General features: G+C 47.5%; 1 protein-coding gene and 1 non-coding gene across 2 annotated transcripts in view; both read right to left on the bottom strand.

The window, feature by feature from the left end:
* MTDH (metadherin) overlaps nt 1–18,395 on the bottom strand; it is a 44,999-nt gene that overhangs the window by 15,745 nt on the left and 10,859 nt on the right. Inside the window, 4 exon segments of the mRNA XM_056124933.1 lie at nt 4,254–4,490; nt 6,073–6,138; nt 7,609–7,785; nt 8,661–8,745. Coding sequence (XP_055980908.1) covers nt 4,254–4,490; nt 6,073–6,138; nt 7,609–7,785; nt 8,661–8,745 — 565 coding nt within the window.
* LOC130033317 (U6 spliceosomal RNA) lies at nt 4,626–4,733 on the bottom strand. The gene has a single exon (XR_008793960.1). It is a non-coding gene; the product is annotated as a U6 spliceosomal RNA (small nuclear RNA).

Genomic DNA, 18,395 nt, shown 5'->3' with positions numbered 1-18,395 from the left:
AATCGCTTCTCACGAGCATTCTTACTGACCTTCGCATTCCCATTGGTTAGAGATGATCTCGCTACCACTCCGGTGACGGACACTCGAAAGCCACGGGCACTCTCACCTAAATGCTAATAGCATTATCCTATAAATTCTGCAGCGTTACTGGCGCAGTGACTGCTTAGAGGCAGCGGAATAACCTGACTGCCATGTCTTTAGCAATCCATGCTGTTTTCTCTAAACAGGAGGAAGGGAAAAGCATCTCCGCGAAGCAGTTTGTGCATCTGTGTCGAGCAGGGTTAGCTGTACGATCAAGCACGCCACAACTGCTTTTCAATGTGGTACACGGGACAAGACGAGGCTTTACATGTTCAAATGTAAAGCTTTTCTTTCTTGGGAAGACACCTGCAACAGTATTTCAGAACTAGATGCATTCACGCTTATACGCCCGCTGAGTGATTTCCTGATATCACACCAGAATTAAGTTGCTGCCATTGGGACAAAATGGGACAACTGCAATAGCTGGTCACCAAGTCTACAATATTGGCCGCTGAGCCCTTCGCAGAAGCCTGCTGATCCTCGTTCTAGAGTGTGGGATCACTCACTTAGGACAGTGGACCTATCTGGGATGAACCACGCTTATTCTATAAACTCCTCTTACCGCAACATTCAAACATCTGAATACAGCATCTAGATGACTAATAAAATGTATATTCATTTACGTAATGCGTATACAGAGAGTGCTGTACCATAATAAGAATGATACCGCTCACGAGCAACGTGTAGTTTCCAAATACATACTCAAAAAGTCATGGAAGACCGAGCCTTACCGGAAAGGCTCAGCTGGAAATCCCCAACGACTGGCAGACAACCGAAAGGCCAGACTCCGGCTGAAGGGCAAGAGGCGCGCCGGAGGGAAGGCCACAGCGCCCTTGCTCATGGCGCCTCCCACCAGGGCAGCCGCGGACCCCCCCAGCCTCGCTGCAGACAGGAACTGGCAGCTCGGAGTTCTGGCCCTTCTTCCTCTTCGTGCGAAGACCTGCCTCTTTCTAGCCGTCTGTCATTTATGCTTGTCCCTGACAGGAGGATTTCGAATGGCAAGTGCTGGTATTAATTTAAACCAAAAAAAAATTTTTTTCTGTTCACTACATGAAAGACTGTTTCCACAAACCAGGAACAGCAAAGTGTGAGAGATGCCAAAGCAGCAGAATTCTGTTTAGAGGCATTCACCCCTGTCCACACTAGACCAAGCAGCTGTGAACATAAAACAACATCACTTGGAAACTTCCATTTGCAATGTGACTTAAGATACAGGTTTAGACTGACGAACTGTGATGAGACTATTTTAAAAGAATCTTAGAAATCAGTTTTTATTAATTTTTCTTAGTAAATGCTACCACTTATGAAATACCTATAAATGCTGGGCAGGAAAGCAGGACAATTTCCAACGACTACAGCTCTCTCCACAACAGCAAACCACCCTGTTATCTGGCAGAACGAAGTTGCCGCCACCGATGACCAGGCATTGAGCTGACCCTGGCCTTCACTACAGCCACATTCACAACTACTTAACGTGAAGGGCATACAAATTAGGTAACTGGCCAATTTCCACAAAATTTAGTATGCAGAAATGATCACATAAACCAAATAGGTCTATCTGATTCAGAGTGACCGCTCCATTTAACCGTGACGGCATGAGATTTCTTTCTGGTTTAAGAGATCTTAAGGAACACAACATTAGACACGATGCCAGTTACATCTGGCTCTCTAACTTGCTCCAGCCCCGATTCTACACCGCTACCATTCTCTGTCTACAATGGCGCTGATCCACGTAGGCAGGAACTCTTTAATCTGCTGCTTGGCTTGATCTGTAGCAAACATTACCGAAAAGTAGCTAATCATGAAAATTCGATATAACTATTATTATCATTTTTCCCATACCCAGGGGTCACTCCTGACTCTGCACTCGGGAATTACTCCTGGTAGACTTGGGGGACCATATGGGACGGCTGGATTGGGCCTGGGTGGCCGCGTGCGAAGCAAATGTCCTACCCACTGTACTGTCACTCCACCCTCCCTCCCCATGGAAGAATGATTATTCGGTTTCTGGACTCCACCCACTATGCTGAGGGCTCATTCCTGGCAGCAGTGGGGAGTGGGGGAGAGCGCACACACGGAACACACCACGTATGACGCGGGGGATCGAATCTGCGCCAGGCGCCAGCAAGACATGCACCTAACCCACTGACCTAGCTCTTCAGCTTTCCGAAAATGCTCTGACTTTTATAAGTAAACTGCACGTAACTCAAAAGATGAAAGTTCTTAGTATTACTTCAAACTTGACTGCTTTTTATTAACTGTGGAAGGAAGGCTACTTTTATGGCAGAAATTTATACCTTTTCACTGACAAAAATAAGGCTGGGATTTTAGGGATTACTCTCCTTCCATACAAATTCTGGTATTTCTTTTTTTTTTTTTTTGCCTTTTTGGGTCACACCCAGCGATGCTCAGGGGTGACTCCTGGCTCTGCACTCAGGAATTCCTCCTGGCAGTGCTCGGGGGAACATATGGGATGCCGGGGATCGAACCCAGGTCGGCCGCATGCAAAGCAAACGCCCTACCCGCTGTGCTATCGCGCCAGCCCCCTAAATTCTGGTATTTCTACAGAATTTTTGAACAGGGGGAAGCGGGGAGAGTAAGCTTAAGAACAGTTATTAGCAAATGATGTAGTGTTTGCTTCTGGGACGAAAGTCAACATGCACTTTTCTCTAAGATTGAAAAAAGAACAGACATAGAGTGCTGGGGCTTGCACTCGAGTCCTTTATTTATTTATTTATTTTCTTTTTCGGCCACAGCCAGCGATGCCCAGGGGTTACTCCTGGCTCTGCACTCAGGAATCACTCCTGGCGGTGCTTGGGGGACCATGTGGGATGCCGGGATGCCAGGGACTGAACTCCGGTCGGCCGCGTGCAAGGCGACTGGCCTACCCGCTGTGCTCTCTCTCCAGCCCCTCCAGCCCAGTTTTAAAGTCAGCCAAAATAATTCATTTTGATGACCAAATTAAGAAAATATTAACAAAAAATCACTATTCAACACTGGAAGGCTATGCTCAGTACCAATGCTATTAGAAAAACCCTCTGGCTACCCTACAGGACACATTTAGGGTAATTCTGAGAGTGATCATCATTACCTAAATGAAATTACCCTAAATGAAAAAGATCTTCAATGCAAACATGTTTACAATGGTTAAAAAAGGAAGAGGGAGAATGTCATCTGATAGGTATGGTTAATTTGTGACGTTTAGGCGATATATTATACTATTAAACTTGTGAAGCCAAGAAAATGAATACTATTAAGTCGAGGAGGACATAGAAATGTACAACTGGTTTCTATTAGAAAACAAAAAACCCCTTCTAAAACAAAACCCACAGCTAAAATGTACGCAGGAAAAGACGATTAACACCCCCCCCAACTGTGCCTCTCAGAGTGGTGTGATACAATGGATTTTTACTTCTTTGTGCCTTTTTCTACTAACCCTAATCTCTTTCCTAACATACATGCACACACACACACCACACACACACACACACACACACACACACACACACACACACACACACACACGGGCCCAGCAGCATGTGAGGCCCCTCCCTGCACACGTGAGGCCCAGGATGCACCCCAGAGGCCCCAGCCATGTCCAAATCCCACAAAAACAGACAGAAATGAGCTGCTTTGCTTTTGTGCCATCCCTAGCAGTGTTCAGGGCTTAATCCCGGCAACTGGGGGATCCTATGTGGTGCCGGGGTGACCGGAGCTGGGCAAGGGCAAGGCCAGGCCCTACCCACTGGACGGCTGCTCCGGCCCAGAACTAAGCTCATCTCCAAAATTCAGGGTGGGTAGGTAGTCGCAGTCAGGCATTTGTGAAGACTGAAAATGAATACTGAAACAGACGCTATAAATCGCACTCCTGTTTACCTATTTGTACAACTGCGGAAATGAATCAAGAAGTCTGCTCACACATCCTACTTATTACATAATGAAACACACCTGCTCACGACCGTGAACTATACTGACAGTCAAACGTGAGAGCAGAAAGAGTAAAAAATGGGATTATTCACTTTTAGCTGCCACTTAGTTCCGTGTCGAGGATCTGAGTGAGTTCATCGTTACTACTGTTTCTGTATGGCATCACTCACTTTTCTACTCGGGCTTCACAAAAATTCCGAAAAATTCGAAATGCAGCGGATGAGCAATTTTCGAACGATTCTTACCGATGCCAGAAAACAGGGAGCGGTCACTCCAGCTCCTTGCCCAGTCCTTCCCGTTGGCGTCTGCGTCGCCCGGGTCCTGGCCCCACGCAGCCGGCTCCGCCTTCCTCTTGCCCGCAGGAGCAGGTGCGACGGAGTTCCACTTCTCCTCACCTGCACTGACGTGGGAGGAGAGCTTCAGCGACTTTTCATTCCAGCCGCCTCCATTTACAGTGAGGTTCTCAGTCAGTCCCGAAGAAACTTGAAGAAAGAAAAGAAAGACTTACGATGTTTACGTGCCTCCTCGATCAAGGCGGGTATTTCCAAGTTTCTTCAAATGCCCAGTTACTCACTCTTCCTGTCCTCAATTGCTTGAGCATTAATTTTTTGTTCCTTTAAAATATGGAACGCGTCACGAATTTGTGTGTCATCCCTGGGCAGGGGCCAATGCTAATCTTCTCTGCATCGTTTCAATTTTAGTGCATGTGCTGCCGAAGCGAGCACGAGCATGAAAATACAAAGAACTTAAGAAGGTACGTGCCCATGATAAAGAATTGTTGATTTAAAAACTAAGAGTAGGTCCGTACCGAACATAGATTTAAAGAGACGTTTAACAGTCAAATGACTTGCTCAAAGAAGCGTGACAGAGCCAACTTGGAATCTACGCCCTCTGTCGCAGCCAGAATACCACCCGCCAATATGAAGACTTGAAAACAGGCTTTTCCCTTCAAAAATTCCCGGAACTGGAGTAATAGGACAGCAGGTAGGGCATTTGCCTTGCATGCGGCTGACCGGGTTTGATTCCCGGTGTCCTAAATGGTCCCTGAGCACCTCCAGGAGTAATTCCTGAGTGCCGAGCCAGGAGTAACCCCCCGAGCATTGCCAGGTGTGACCCAAAGAGAAAAAGAAAATCCCAGCTATATTATGTATGAGACCGTGGCTCTAAAATCTGGCTGTAGATTAAAATCAAATAAAATATTTCTTTTGTTATTACTGGTTGGTCACACCCAGCGGTTATTTGGGGACTATTCAAAGTCAGGGATGGACACAAGCCTTCTGCATACAAACCATGCTCTTGGTCATTGAACTGTGTGTGGAGTTTAGAAATAAGTACATGCTTTTATTTAAGTATTCTAGGGCCAGGGAGATAGACGAGCAGGTATGGAGTTTGCCCTCAACACGGCTGACCCAACGTCAATCTCTGTCATCCCCAGAAGGGACCCAAAAACCAACACCAAAAAGAAGCCCCACGTCTGCAATGAGAAGGTGCTTTTCTATTTTTTTTAATAAATGTTTCCATATAAGATACATGATGCCTCTTGATCCAACCTTTATAATTCCTGTTTGTGAAGTAGCATGTATCCTGAATTTATTTATTCCAAAATACTGGATATTATGAAAACAGTTTAAAGGATTACAGGTATTAAGACTTTTTACTAAATAGTAAGGAGACAAGCCTTTATCTCTATCTTCAGTTACATTAAACACAAGTCTCTCCAAATCCAAAATCCCCTCTCTTGACTTGCTTAAATGCTAAGAACCAGGCTTACACGTAAACTCATATCAAAAGAATGTTTTCTGTGGTGGAGAGGAAAACGTGGAACATACCAATCACAGTGGTACTGACAGTGTGGGATTAATTTTTCTTTTAAACTTTTTATTTTGCAAAATCTTTGGACTGTGTTTGTTATGAAAAACAATTTTAAAGGCATTTCCCCCACCTATGTCACTGATGCAAGGGACACACACACACACACACACACACACACACACACACACACGTATATATACATGCTTCAGTTTTGATAAACCTTCCATTTAAATTACATGTAATTTTTCTCACCCTGAAGTGTAGAATCTCCTTTTCCAGACTTAAAGTTGCTAACTTGAACATTTAGATGAGAATCACCTGGTTGGAATAGAAATGCATCTTTTAAAACATTATTACAAAGGCTACTATGCACATTCTATTCGGAGTAAAAGATAAATTACTTTTTACTTTTTATTTGTAACACATTGCTCTTTCAAATACTGCATTCTTGCTCTTTCAAATAGTGCATTCTTACACTGGAGTTCATTTTTAATCACAACACTTTTCACATGTCCTAAAGGAATTGAACTCCCTAGCATACTTTAAGTCAACTTAGATACCAATGTAAGATGTGGAAAACTGTCCTGAGTATAGAGTGCATGGGCTTCGAATGTCACGGAGAACTGGGATCTGTAATTGGATTCAACTTTGCCAGCAATCCCAGCTGCCTTCAACAATCCTGGAAGCAAATACATCCACCTAGGAGGAACTTTGTCAGCATTTGGGTCCAGGACTTAGGAAATATGACAAGAGACGTTTTAAAGAAGACATCGCCTGACACCAAAAGCACAATGTTTCCTGATGTGCATGATGAGACGTCGGCCCTCGCAAGGAAAGCATGCGCGAGACAGTGGGAGAGGCCCGAACCAGTAAGGCAAGGCTAGGATGTGACGGTGAAATGGACGAGTAGAAGTCATTGCTGGACCACAGCAATCAATTCTACCGAGTTACCAACAAAAATGGCGGGAAAGGGCACTGACACTAAGAAAGTGGCCTGGAGGGGTCAGAGAATCAAGGGGGAAGGGTGTTTGCTTTGCACCGGCCAACCCGGGTTCCATCCCTGATGCCCCTCAGCCCATGTTTCCCTGAGTCCCATCAGGAGGAATTTCTGAACACTCATGGATGTGGCCCAAATATCAAAAACAAAACAAAACAAAACAAAACAAGTGGTCTGGAGAGAAGTGGGGGAACGAGGAGACAGAAGGTCTAGCCGGCAAGGCCCCACAGACACAGGGACTGTGTCCTGCCACAGACAGGGTGGCAATGCAAAAACCTACCAAAAAGGCATCCATATCGGACACGTTGAGCATTTAAAATGCTTAGGATACAGCTCAATAACCTTTCAAGTTGGAGTCTCGTTTCGGCCGGAATCTAAGGCACTCTCAGAAACTCGGCGTGGTAAGAAATTCAGATCAAACCTGCACCGCCCAGAACATGCTTGCTTACAAAAACACTCAACATGAAGAAAAAGAGCAAATAAGCCACTGGGGGAAAAAAAAGTCCTTTCTAGTATTAAAAAAATGAAGATGAAGAGCACTGAAGTAAGCAAAACACAGAAGGTAAGAGAGGCAACAATCATCTTCTCTGACTTAAGGCAAAGGCGAGCGAACGGAACAGGCCACCCATTCGGCAGCATGGCAAGGGAACGCTGTTGGTATTGGGTCCACAATGCTCTCATGAAGAAGGGTATATCAGCACATTAGGTAAGAAATTCAAAGTAGTCTGATTTCGACATGTCATTTTGTACATCGTATTGAAGGAAGTTGGATCAATGTTCCACTAATATACCTTTATTCTTCTTGGAACCAACAGGAAATGATGCGGTTGTAAGTTGCTCGGTGGATACTGTGATGGTATTTTCTATCCCAGGGAGAGTTGAATCCAATGGAGCAGAATCAGTCTGCACCTTATCGCGCTTACGCTGCTGTCGTTTCTCTCTGTGACTAATTTTAGTTTCCCAGGCTCCTGACACAGCCCCAGAAAAAGAAAGTTATTCAGTGAGGAAGGGGAAGACTCAGAAAAGTTGTAGTAGTCTTTCATTTGGGGGGTGGGCACACAAAATATCATGACGAACACCTGTTGACTATGGAAACTATTGAGAACTCATTCTGATCCTATGTTGTTATACACATCTAATGAGCATTATTTAGTCTGTGTGTGTGTATATATATATATATATATATTTTTCTTTTTGGATCACACCCGGCAATGCACAGGGGTTACTCCTGGCTCTGTGCTCAGGAATAACCCCTGGCGGTGCTCGGGAGACCATATGGGATGCTGGGAATCGAACCCGGGTCGGTCGCGTGCAAAGCAAACGCCCTACCCGCTGTGCTATAGCTCCAGTCTAAGTGTATAGTTTTTGATCTGTCATTATGACTTCAAAAATTATGGACAAGTCATCTTGTGTTATCTTTTTATCTTGCTAATAACACTGGTAGGAGAATCATTGGAGATCACTACCAAATGGGTGTTGCTGGGCAAGGTCAGCCAACTGCTCACGCACAGATTCATTTCTGGCCTCAGAACGGCACGTCCAAGGACCACGGGGAAAGAATGGGAGCCCCAAGGGTTCTGCCAGGAAGCAGATCAAACGGAATGACTTCCCACGTGCTCAAGATTCCAAGCTAGACCTAAAATTTCCAAGCACTACTAGAGATCTTTAATGCACATTTTAAAAAGTTTGCCAACAATGTCTGATACAGACGTGTACATTAAAATCTGTAACTATTAGAGGAGCAAGAGAGAAGATTAAGTAAAATAAACGCATCTCTGATAGAATGCAGCTTGGCAACAAGAATGAAAATGTTTTCTAGAGTCCGTTCAACTTGCTCAAGTACCTTCATCAACTTCCTTTCCATCGTGGCGTGAACTGCTCTGCACTGCTTTAGCATCTGACTTTGATTTCTTCTTATTTTTCTTTGACTGAAAGTAAAACAAAATGTTATTTAACATTTCACTGTTTTTTCAAAAAAGGTCGGAGTCAGTAAAATACAAAATGAAACGCATGATGTTAACAACCCATACAAAAAATAAAGGGTGTTCAATAAAAAAAACATATAAACGGCAATAATTGTACATTACTATTTATTGAGTGATTACTCTGTGCTTAAATAAGTGCTTAACATTTATTTTCTGATTTATTTTCTAGAAACCTTACCGGAGAGCATATTACTTTCATTTTAGAGAAAAGAAAACGAAGACTTAGATGCTAAGTATGGAATAAACTGGTCACATTAAGTTAGGGAGAACTGTAATTGGGACCACGAGCTTTGCCTGGCTCCAAAGTCTGTGCCATTTGGCATCTTATTATCCTAACTTGCACCATGAATATGATACTAAACTAGCACGTAGTAAAATGAAAACCATCTGCCAGTGTCCAGAAGGAAAACAATGTAGCAACCACTGATCTTTGGATTTCATAAAGCAGAATTCTGGCAACCTTGTGCATAACATTTAATGAATCAATGAACAAAGCAGATATTTTGTCAGTTGGAGCAATGTGAAAAATCTAGAATTTGAATACGGTAGACGTTAACTCGTCCGAACGTGTGGAGAGTGGTCTTAAGCATGGCTGTGGCTGGAACCGGAGGGCTTCAGCTGCCCGGGCTCTGCTCGAGGTGGGGCGGGAAACTCAACCCGCCCTCCTCCAAGGGGCCCCGGGGAGGAAGGCCAGGCGCGGAGGCAGGAGACTGCGCTGTTCTCTTCTGGGAGCAGGGTTTTAGAGTCTCTGGGTCTTGGCCGTGGATGGGATTACGTGGCGCCCGGGACAGTTGGCGGGTGTAACATCTACATACTGGAAGATGGGGATCTGGGTGGAGGCCCCAGTCCTAATCTGAGCAGGCTTGGAGATCTATGTCCTGGGTCCCGCACACCCTGGTTCCTCTGCCGGTTCCTTCATGCGTGAGGCCCGTCCGAAGGTGTGGAGACTGGTCTTAAGCAAGGCTGTGGCTGGAACCGGAGGGCCTCAGCTGCCGGGGCTCTGCAGTACGTAGGCGTCACACCCACCAACTGACCCTGGTGCCGTGTAATCCCACCAACGGCCAAGACCCAGAGACTATAAAACCCAGCTCCTGGAAGCGTGGAACCACGAATGCGGCATCTTATCTAGTTCTCTCTCTGGAGAACCTGGCAGGCTACCGAATGTAGCCTGCCCACACGGCAGAGTCTGGCAAACTTCCCGTGGCGTACCCAATGTGCCAAATACCAGTAACAATAATGGGTCTCATTCTCCTGACCCTGAAAGAGCCTCGAATATGGCACTTTTTAAAATCTCAGGGCTAGGACGAAGGAGATGTTACTGGGGCTTGCTCGAGGCAATCGATGAACAACAGGATGACAGCGATACAGTGATACAGATGTTAACTCACTGAAGGAAAAATGCCGGGCCAGGGTCCAGTGAAAAGGGCAAAGGGCGCTTACTTTGCATGAGGATGGACCAGGTTTGAATCCTGAGCAGAGGGCCAGGAGTAAGCCCTAAGCACTGCTGGGTGGGAACCCCTCTCTCCCTAAACAAACGAATCAAAATAAAGGAAAAAAAACCCCTACAAACAAGCTATGAATGATCTTCCACCTCCCTCTGCCATTACAATTCCTCCTTTCAAAGGCTCATGAAACATTTCAGCATGACTTCCACACTCAGGGGATATTCACAAACGGGTGTTTTTACTAAGGCTTTGTATTCACTCATTTCGCGACTATCCTCAAGTCGCACGGCAGAGTCTGGCAAACTCCCGGTGACGTCCTCATTCTGCCAAATACCAGTAACAATGATGGGTCTCATTCTCCTAACCCTGAAAGAGCACTTCACAGGGCCAGGACCAAGGAGACGTTACTGGTGCCTGCTCGAGGCAATCGACGAACAACAGGATGATCGTGATCGTGATCCATCCTAAAGTTTAACTTATAATTAAAAGGACTGTCTTTTGACAGGTCTTTTTTTAAATGAACAAGCAGTAGGTAATAAAAGGACACAACGAACAACTACTATTCCCCCCCCCAATCAAAACCCGTGGCAAGCGCACTCCAATGATGGCACTTCTCAGCCATTTCCAGTCCAAGGGCCAGGAGTTCAACCCAAGGCTGGGAATCAGGACTGCAAGGACGATGTCTGCAGGATTGTACTGGGAAATGCTCGGGGTCTGTGTGGAACAGAAGCAGGGTTAGCTCCATGCAAGGCACGTGGCAGAGGTGCAAACTGGGCCAGCTGCTTCAGGGCAAGCACCTCACCTGCTTTGCTATCTCCATGTACCCAACTATGTGATTGAAAATATTTGTTCTGCTTTTTGGGTCACACCTGGCAATGCACAAATGCACAGGGGTTCCTCCTGGCTCTGCACTTAGGAATTACCCCTGGCGGTGCTCAGGGGACCATATAGGACGCTGGGAATCGAACCCAGGTCAGCCACGGGCAAGGCAAATGCCCTACTCACCGTGCTATTGCTCCAGCCCCGTGAATGAATTAAAAAAAAAAAAAAGTTTGGCGGCCAAACCTGGCTGTGCTTGGTGGACTAGATGCAAAACTGGGCATCAAATGCAACTGAGCTGTGCCCAAGGCAAGTGCCCCACCCTGCTCTACTACCTGTCCCCTCCTAATGCCACGCCCTTGAGGCGACAGAGGAGGCTTGAAGCCTGAGCACTGCACAGTCCCTCCGAGACCCTTGAGCAGACTCAGGAGAAGCCCCTCAAGACTGCCCCCAAACAACGCCAGGATTTCTGATACGAGGAGACCTTGAGAGTGAGAGAGGAAACGCAGAGGTCTGAGCTTCTGCCTGGCATGCGGGGGCCCAGAGCGCGATCCTGGCACCGCACAGCCCCCAGGCATGACCGGGTGCCCTGCCCTCCTGCCCAGGTAACCTCAAAGAAACAACTGTTTTCACAAAGTTTCCTTCTCCTTGAGGGGTTCTTTCCAGTTTGCAATTCTTCACCATCAGCACATTTAGGACTATGCTTTATTACAGCTACAAAACCAGACATTCCCAGTTATGAAAATCCAAGATCTCCTCTGTAACTATAATATTTAAATTTCAAGGGTATGATTCAGTGGTTCTAGTCTATTCAAAATTGCCCAACAATCACCATACCAGAACATTTTCACCGCGGCACGAAAGAGATTCCTCCTCTAATTATTCAGAACCTAATTTCTGTTAATCATACTTTCAGCGGGAGGAAAAGGGGAACATCTCTGTCAACTACCCCAAGAAAACAAAACCAAGAATTTCCGGCGGTCCAGGACACATTACTGGTTCTACATACAACCACCGCAGGCCCGATGCCACGTCGGATGACAGCAGCCAGACATCTGAAGGATAATGGAATGGGTGTGACTGTTCCAGTCACGTTTTATTTATAGAAACAGGCATCTGGCTAGATCTGAGGCTGGAGCTGTCAGCCTCTGGCCAGAGCAGCGCTGTCCAACAGGAGCGGAAGGCAAGTCACGTACAGAATTTGCCATTATCATCAAGGGGGCTGGAGGAGAGGAACGTGCCGCACCCAGCTGTGCTCGGAGGACGACATGTCGCCAGGGATTCAAACCAGAGCGGAATCCAGAGCTGCGGAAACCAAGGCAAGGGCAGGGTCTCCTGCACTCCCAGGCCTCTGGCCCACACTTTTTACAAAATGCACTTTTTTTGGGGGTGTGGTGCCAAGGACTAAACCCAGGGCGTCACGCATGCAACTTGTGACTCTGCCACCGAGCCACAATCCCTTGCCCTAACGTGTAATTATTTTTTTTAAGGAGACGTATGACCTTGCCATCTGTCATATGGGACAAAAACTCTTACTAACTTCACATCAAGTTCCTTTAAGAACGATATAAGGTGTGAAAGTAGACTGCTAATTACAAAGCAGTATACATCTATGAAAAAAAAAATAAAAGGACAATATTGAAAGGACACTGTGATCTGTCACTGAAGTGAAACCTGCACAGGGCTCCGGAGCTGTAGAGAGGGCTGGGCATTTGTCTTCCGTGTACCAAGAGGTCTGTTGGATTGCCAGCACCAACTATGATCCGCTATGCACTGCCAAGGGTGATCCCTGAGAGGGCCTAAGTCACCGTACTGCAGGCAGGGAGCTTGCTTTGCATGCAGCTGACCTGGTTCGATCCTTAGCATCCCACGTGGTCTCGGAGCATCTCCAGGTGTGTCCCCTGACCCCCCAAAGAATGATCCCTGAGCATAGAACTAAGAGTAAGCCCCGAGCAGGGTTTGGTGTATTGAAACAGAAACAAAAACAGATCAAACAAGCAAACAAAACCACCAGGGACCCTATCAACACGCAGAAGTGAGTTGAGTCCCCACTCGACAGAGAGAGGCAAGCCAAGACGGGAGGGGTCAGCTGTGGCTTCCCTCCTAGATATTCCCAGCAGCCCAGTTCATGGACATTCCCACAGAGAAATCCGGGGCAGGGTGGGGAGGGTGTTCCTGATGGCGCCCAGGCCGATCTAAGACCCTGCAGCAGAGGCAAGCACTCCCAAGAGCAGCCCGAAGCCCACAGCTGGGAGCCCGGCACCCTCAAGGTGTCCTCCACAGCAGAAGGGTTCCACAAGCTCATTTCAACCTTACGTTTCTGTTATTTTCTTCTTTGGCACTGGGGGTGTAGGGTGGGGGGAAAGGATCACAAATGGTACTCAGAAAGCCCAGGCAACTCTTCTAGTGGTACTCACCTGCCCCCCCCCCCCATGCTCACAGGGCCCCGAGCGATAGTACAGCAGGTAGGGTGCTCACTTTGCACGCAGTAGACGTGGGTTCAATCCCCGGCATCCGTATGGTTCTCCAAGCACCAAGAGTAATTCCTAAGTGCAGAGCCAGGAGTAACCCCTGAGCACTGCTGGGTGTGGCCCAAACTACAAAAGCCAAAGCAAGCAACACCCCCCTTGCAACCCCCAGGCCTAAAAAGGGGGTGCTGCTTGGGTCCCCCGGGGCTGCCACCCAACCAGCCTACAGAGATCTACGTGGGACTGAAGTCATTTTAAGGTCTCGGATGTGACTGACAGCGCTAGTAGAACAGAGACGCTTCTGTCCTACTGTCTGACGGAGGGACTCCGGTGTCTGCCACTGAGCCCTCCCCAGCCATGATCTGCTCTAGGGAACCAAGAGTTTTGCCTTTAAAAGCAAACCAGGTGTCCATTACCAGGAAATTAAGTGTTGTCTTCTACACTGGACCACCAGATCACTTGGGGTCACAGATCACACTCCGAGAAGCATTGCCAGAGACTGAGGAACTAAGGGATACCGTGCCATTTTGGAACTTTTTGATGACTGCTAAAAACAGAAAAGATGCCAGAGTGTCAGTCCAGTGGAGAGGGCATTTGCCCTGCAAGCAGCCGATCGGGTTCCATCCCCGACTTCCTATACGGTCTCCCGTGGGCTGCCAAGAGTAGTTCCTAAGTGCAGAGTCAGGAGTAAGCCCCGAGCATCGCAGAGCGTGACTCAAACACACGCACAAAAGCTCGCACCTGGCAAGCTTGTTTTTCAGGACATACGTGGAAAGACTAAAGAGACTCCTTGCCTAAAGCGACGTGGGTGTGGCTCGGGCTGCACAGCACTGACCAGGGTGGTCCAGCTTTGGACGCTTCCATATTAATCCAGATCCTGGTCATCATAGGAGCAAGCCAGTTAACCGTAAGAGCAAGCAACTGATCATAAATATTGCTACCAGCCGCACACGCCTGTGCTGTCAAACATTAAATCTTACTCCCACCCCACCTTCCACCAAATCGCCTCGGGCTTCTGAGTAAGTCTGCATATATTATTTTGCCTTGTAGAATGTCTGTCCAAATCTGCCTCTTGACTTCTTACTGAAACCGTCTCCCACATCCCTCAAAGACTCAGTGAAATCAATCTTTTTTGGCTACGCCAACAGGAAACTCTTTCCCCTCCGAAATACCCAGCCCCCAATGTATCATGCTAGCTTCATTTTTTTTTTTTTTTTGCTTTTTGGGTCACACCTGGTGATGCACAGGGGTTCCTCCTGGCTCTGCACTCAGGAATTACTCCTGGCGGTGCTTGGGGGACCCTATGGGATGCTGGGAATCGAACCTGTGTTGGCCACATTGGCTTCGTGCAAGGCAAACGCCCTACCCGCTGTGCTATCGCTCCAGTCCCAGCAGTCTAGTTTTCTTTACTCCTTTCAGCAACCTGACTCCCAAATATTTAGCCTGGCCAATGGTGCAGTATATAGGAGAGACTGAATAGTATTTTTTTTTTTGAGGGGGAAGAGGGGGTCACACCCGGCAATGCTCAGGGGATCATATGGGATGCTGGGGCAAGAAAAAAAAACCAAATATCCCTCTGGTCCACTGAACACTGTTAATGAAACACTGACCTACATAACCAAATAAAGACCTGGGGTGGGGGGCTGGGGGGTGTGGAAATACTGTTTACCAGCTTTATAGAGCCAAGATCTGTAAGTCTTTCATATACAGTTTTTCATCCAAGCGATAGGGTTAGGTGATCAGTCACACAACCGATGATACAGTTACTATGCCAGCAAACAACCTCTGAAAGGGCGGGCTTAAACTTTATAATATAATAATATGTATTACAATGTATAAGGTAAGCTATAATGCTTGTTTACAAAGCAAAATAGCCTAAAACAGCAGTAAGAGAGAACATAACGGCACACAAAAGGAATATGAGTGAGTGGACTGGTGGGGGAGCATCCAGGGTGCCCGAGGCAGCAGTGCTCAGGGGCAAGAAGGCCTCTGGTTAGCTGAAGGAGCTGCTTCAAACATTCATGACATCTGAAATCTGTATTTCAGAGTTTTTAACCTATAACCCTCGGAGGGGGGCAGGTTGAGTTTTCCTCCCTGCCCCAAGCAGCCTGAAGACCTCCAGAACCAGCCGCGGCCATGCTGAGACCACTCTCCACGCACATGAAGGAACTGGCAGAGGAACACAGGCATGCGGGTCCCAGGGCTGAGATCTCCAAGCCTGCTTGGACCGGGAATGGGCCTCCTCCACCCAGATCCCCTACCTTCCAGTAGGTAGGCATCACCCACCAACTGCCCCAGGCGCCAGGCAATCCCATCTATGCCCAAGACCCAGAGACTTAAAACCCTGGCCACAAATGTGGCTGCGCGACATCTTATTATCTAGTTCTTACTCTAGAGAGCCCGGCAGGCTACCGAAAGCATCCTGCCCGCACGGCAGAGTCTGGCAAACTCCCCAGAGTGGCGTACTCAGTATACCAAATACCAGTAACAATGATGGGTCTCATTTTCCTGACCCTGAAAGAGCCTCGAATGTGGCACTTGCTAAAACCTCAAGGGCTAGGATGAAGGAGACGTTACTGGTGCCTGCTCGAGGCAATCGATGAACAACAGGATGATCGTGATCTTGATTGTGAACCTATAAAATGAGCTACAACTCTCACCTGTTTTCGAGAGAGGAAAAACAACAGAGCAGTAATCAAGAGGGGAGGCGGAATGGACTGTATCTGAACACTTAGTAAAGGCCCGGGGTCCTCCTTGTAAAACAGGCAATACAATACCATTTCCTGAGGCTGGACCACAGTACAGCTGGGAGGGCGCTTGCTTTGAGCGCGCGCAGGCAGGCAACCCAGGTTCAACCTCTGGCAACCCGTATGGTTCCCTGAGTAGGGCACCACTAGGAGTAATTCTTGAGTGCAGAGCCAAGAGTAATCCCTCCCACGCCCAAAAGCAAAACAATTTCCTCAGGGCACTTGTGATAAAATAACCTCTATGAATATTCCATAAAATCTTAAGAATATATCTGATGGGGCTGGAGTCATAGCATAGCGGGGAGGGGTTGGCCTTGCACGCGGCCAACCCAGGTTCGATTCCCAGCATCCCATATGGTCCCCCGAGCACCGCCAGGAGTAATACCTGATTGCCTGAAGCAGGAGTAAGCCCTGTGCATCATGGGTGTGACCCCAAAAGAGAATATATCTGATAGGAGCTCAATGAAGCATGGTATGTAAATGCCTTATTAAATATGCAATGCCTCACCAGGCTCTGCTGCGTGCAAAGCAGGCAAGTTACCCTCCCATACTACCCCTTGGGTCACCAAGTCCTTTACTTAAAAAAAAAAAAAAGGGAGGTGGGGTGGAGGCTGGTGCCAGAGTGACAGTACAGAGGGTAAGGCACATGCCCTGGCATGCATGCAGCTGACCCAGCAGAGCCAGGAGTAAGGTCTGTGCACCACCGGATGTGCCTCAGCCGAAAAAATTGTCGGAGGAAAGGGCCACATTTGACAGTGCTCACTCAGGGCTGACTCCTGGTCAGGCTCGGGGCGATATACACGGAGTGCCAGGGATCAAACCTGGGCTGATCATGTGCCAGGTAAGTGTCTTACTGCACTATGATAGTTCTGGTCCTTAAAAACGATCCCCCCCCTTTTGGGTGTGTGTGTGTGGGGGGCATTTAGGAGGGGGGGAGGTTTGGACCACACCCAGCGATGCTTAGAGGTTACTCCTGGTGGTGTCTGGGGGGCCACAGGGGGTTCTGGGGATCGAACTCAGGCTGGCCACATGCAAGGCAAGCACCCTACCCACTGTACTATTTATCTATCTAGCTCCTTAAAGAGTTTTTGTTTTTTAAAAACTGCAGCTTAGATAACAGGGCTACAAGACTTTCATTCTGCTAATGAGCTGAGTGGAAAATATTTGCTTTTGTGAAGTCGGTTTTAATTCTGCCTGCCACTTGCATTTAAAGAGGGTGACTCTGAAGAGGGGCTGATGGGAAGGCCTGGTGAGAGCTGCCACGCAGCTCTGTGTGGCCGAGAGGCAGTCTGCTGGGACAGAACTCGGGGTGCCGTGTGTGCAGGCTCTGGTCCTTTTAGCTAGCGACCAGGTCCCACAGGATGATTTTGCCAGGCCTTTTTTTGCTTGCTGTTATTTAGGGGTCAAGTAAAACCCTGTGGTGCTCAGGGGAGCACGCAGTGTTAGGGATCAAACGCACACGCACGCCAGTCCTTTGAGTTTTTTTCCCGGCCCTCCTCTGTATGCAGAAGCGCACTAATGGAGGGAGCGACTCTGTCAGTAAGTAAGAAGCATATTTAAGTAAGATTTGGAACTTACTCATGTAAAAGATGTTCAGTCACAAATAAACTGGTTTCAGCATAATGAATACTTCTTATTAAAGTATATGTTATTAATGGGGCTGTAGCGATTGCACAGCTGGTAGGGCATTTGCCTTGCACTTGGCCGACCCGGCCAACACGAGTTCAATTCCTCTGCTCCTCTCAGAGAGCCCAGCAAGCTACCGAGAGTATCTCGCCTGCACGGCAAAGCCTGGCAAGCTCCCCAGGACGTATTCAATATGCCAAACACAGTAACAAGTCTTACAACGTTACTGGGCCCGCTTGAGCAAATCATGAACAACGGGAGTGAAAGTGACAGTGATTATTAATGCCACGGCAATGTTTATCATCCTTGGTGAAACGGTCCTTTAAAAGTAGTAACAGGAGCCGAAGCAATAGCACAGCGGGTAGGGGTCATTTGTCCTGCACACGACCGACTCAGATTCGATTCCACCCTGAACCTTGCTAGGAGTAGCCCCTGAGCTCAGAGCCAGGAGTAAATCCTAGATGTTCCCTAGGGTGGCCCCTTCAAAT

The sequence above is a fragment of the Sorex fumeus genome, unplaced genomic scaffold (assembly GCF_029834395.1).
Source record: "Sorex fumeus unplaced genomic scaffold, SorFum_2.1 ptg000053l, whole genome shotgun sequence".
In the NCBI taxonomy this organism is placed as follows: Eukaryota; Metazoa; Chordata; class Mammalia; order Eulipotyphla; family Soricidae; genus Sorex; species Sorex fumeus.
This window is presented reverse-complemented; position numbering and strand designations above follow the sequence as displayed.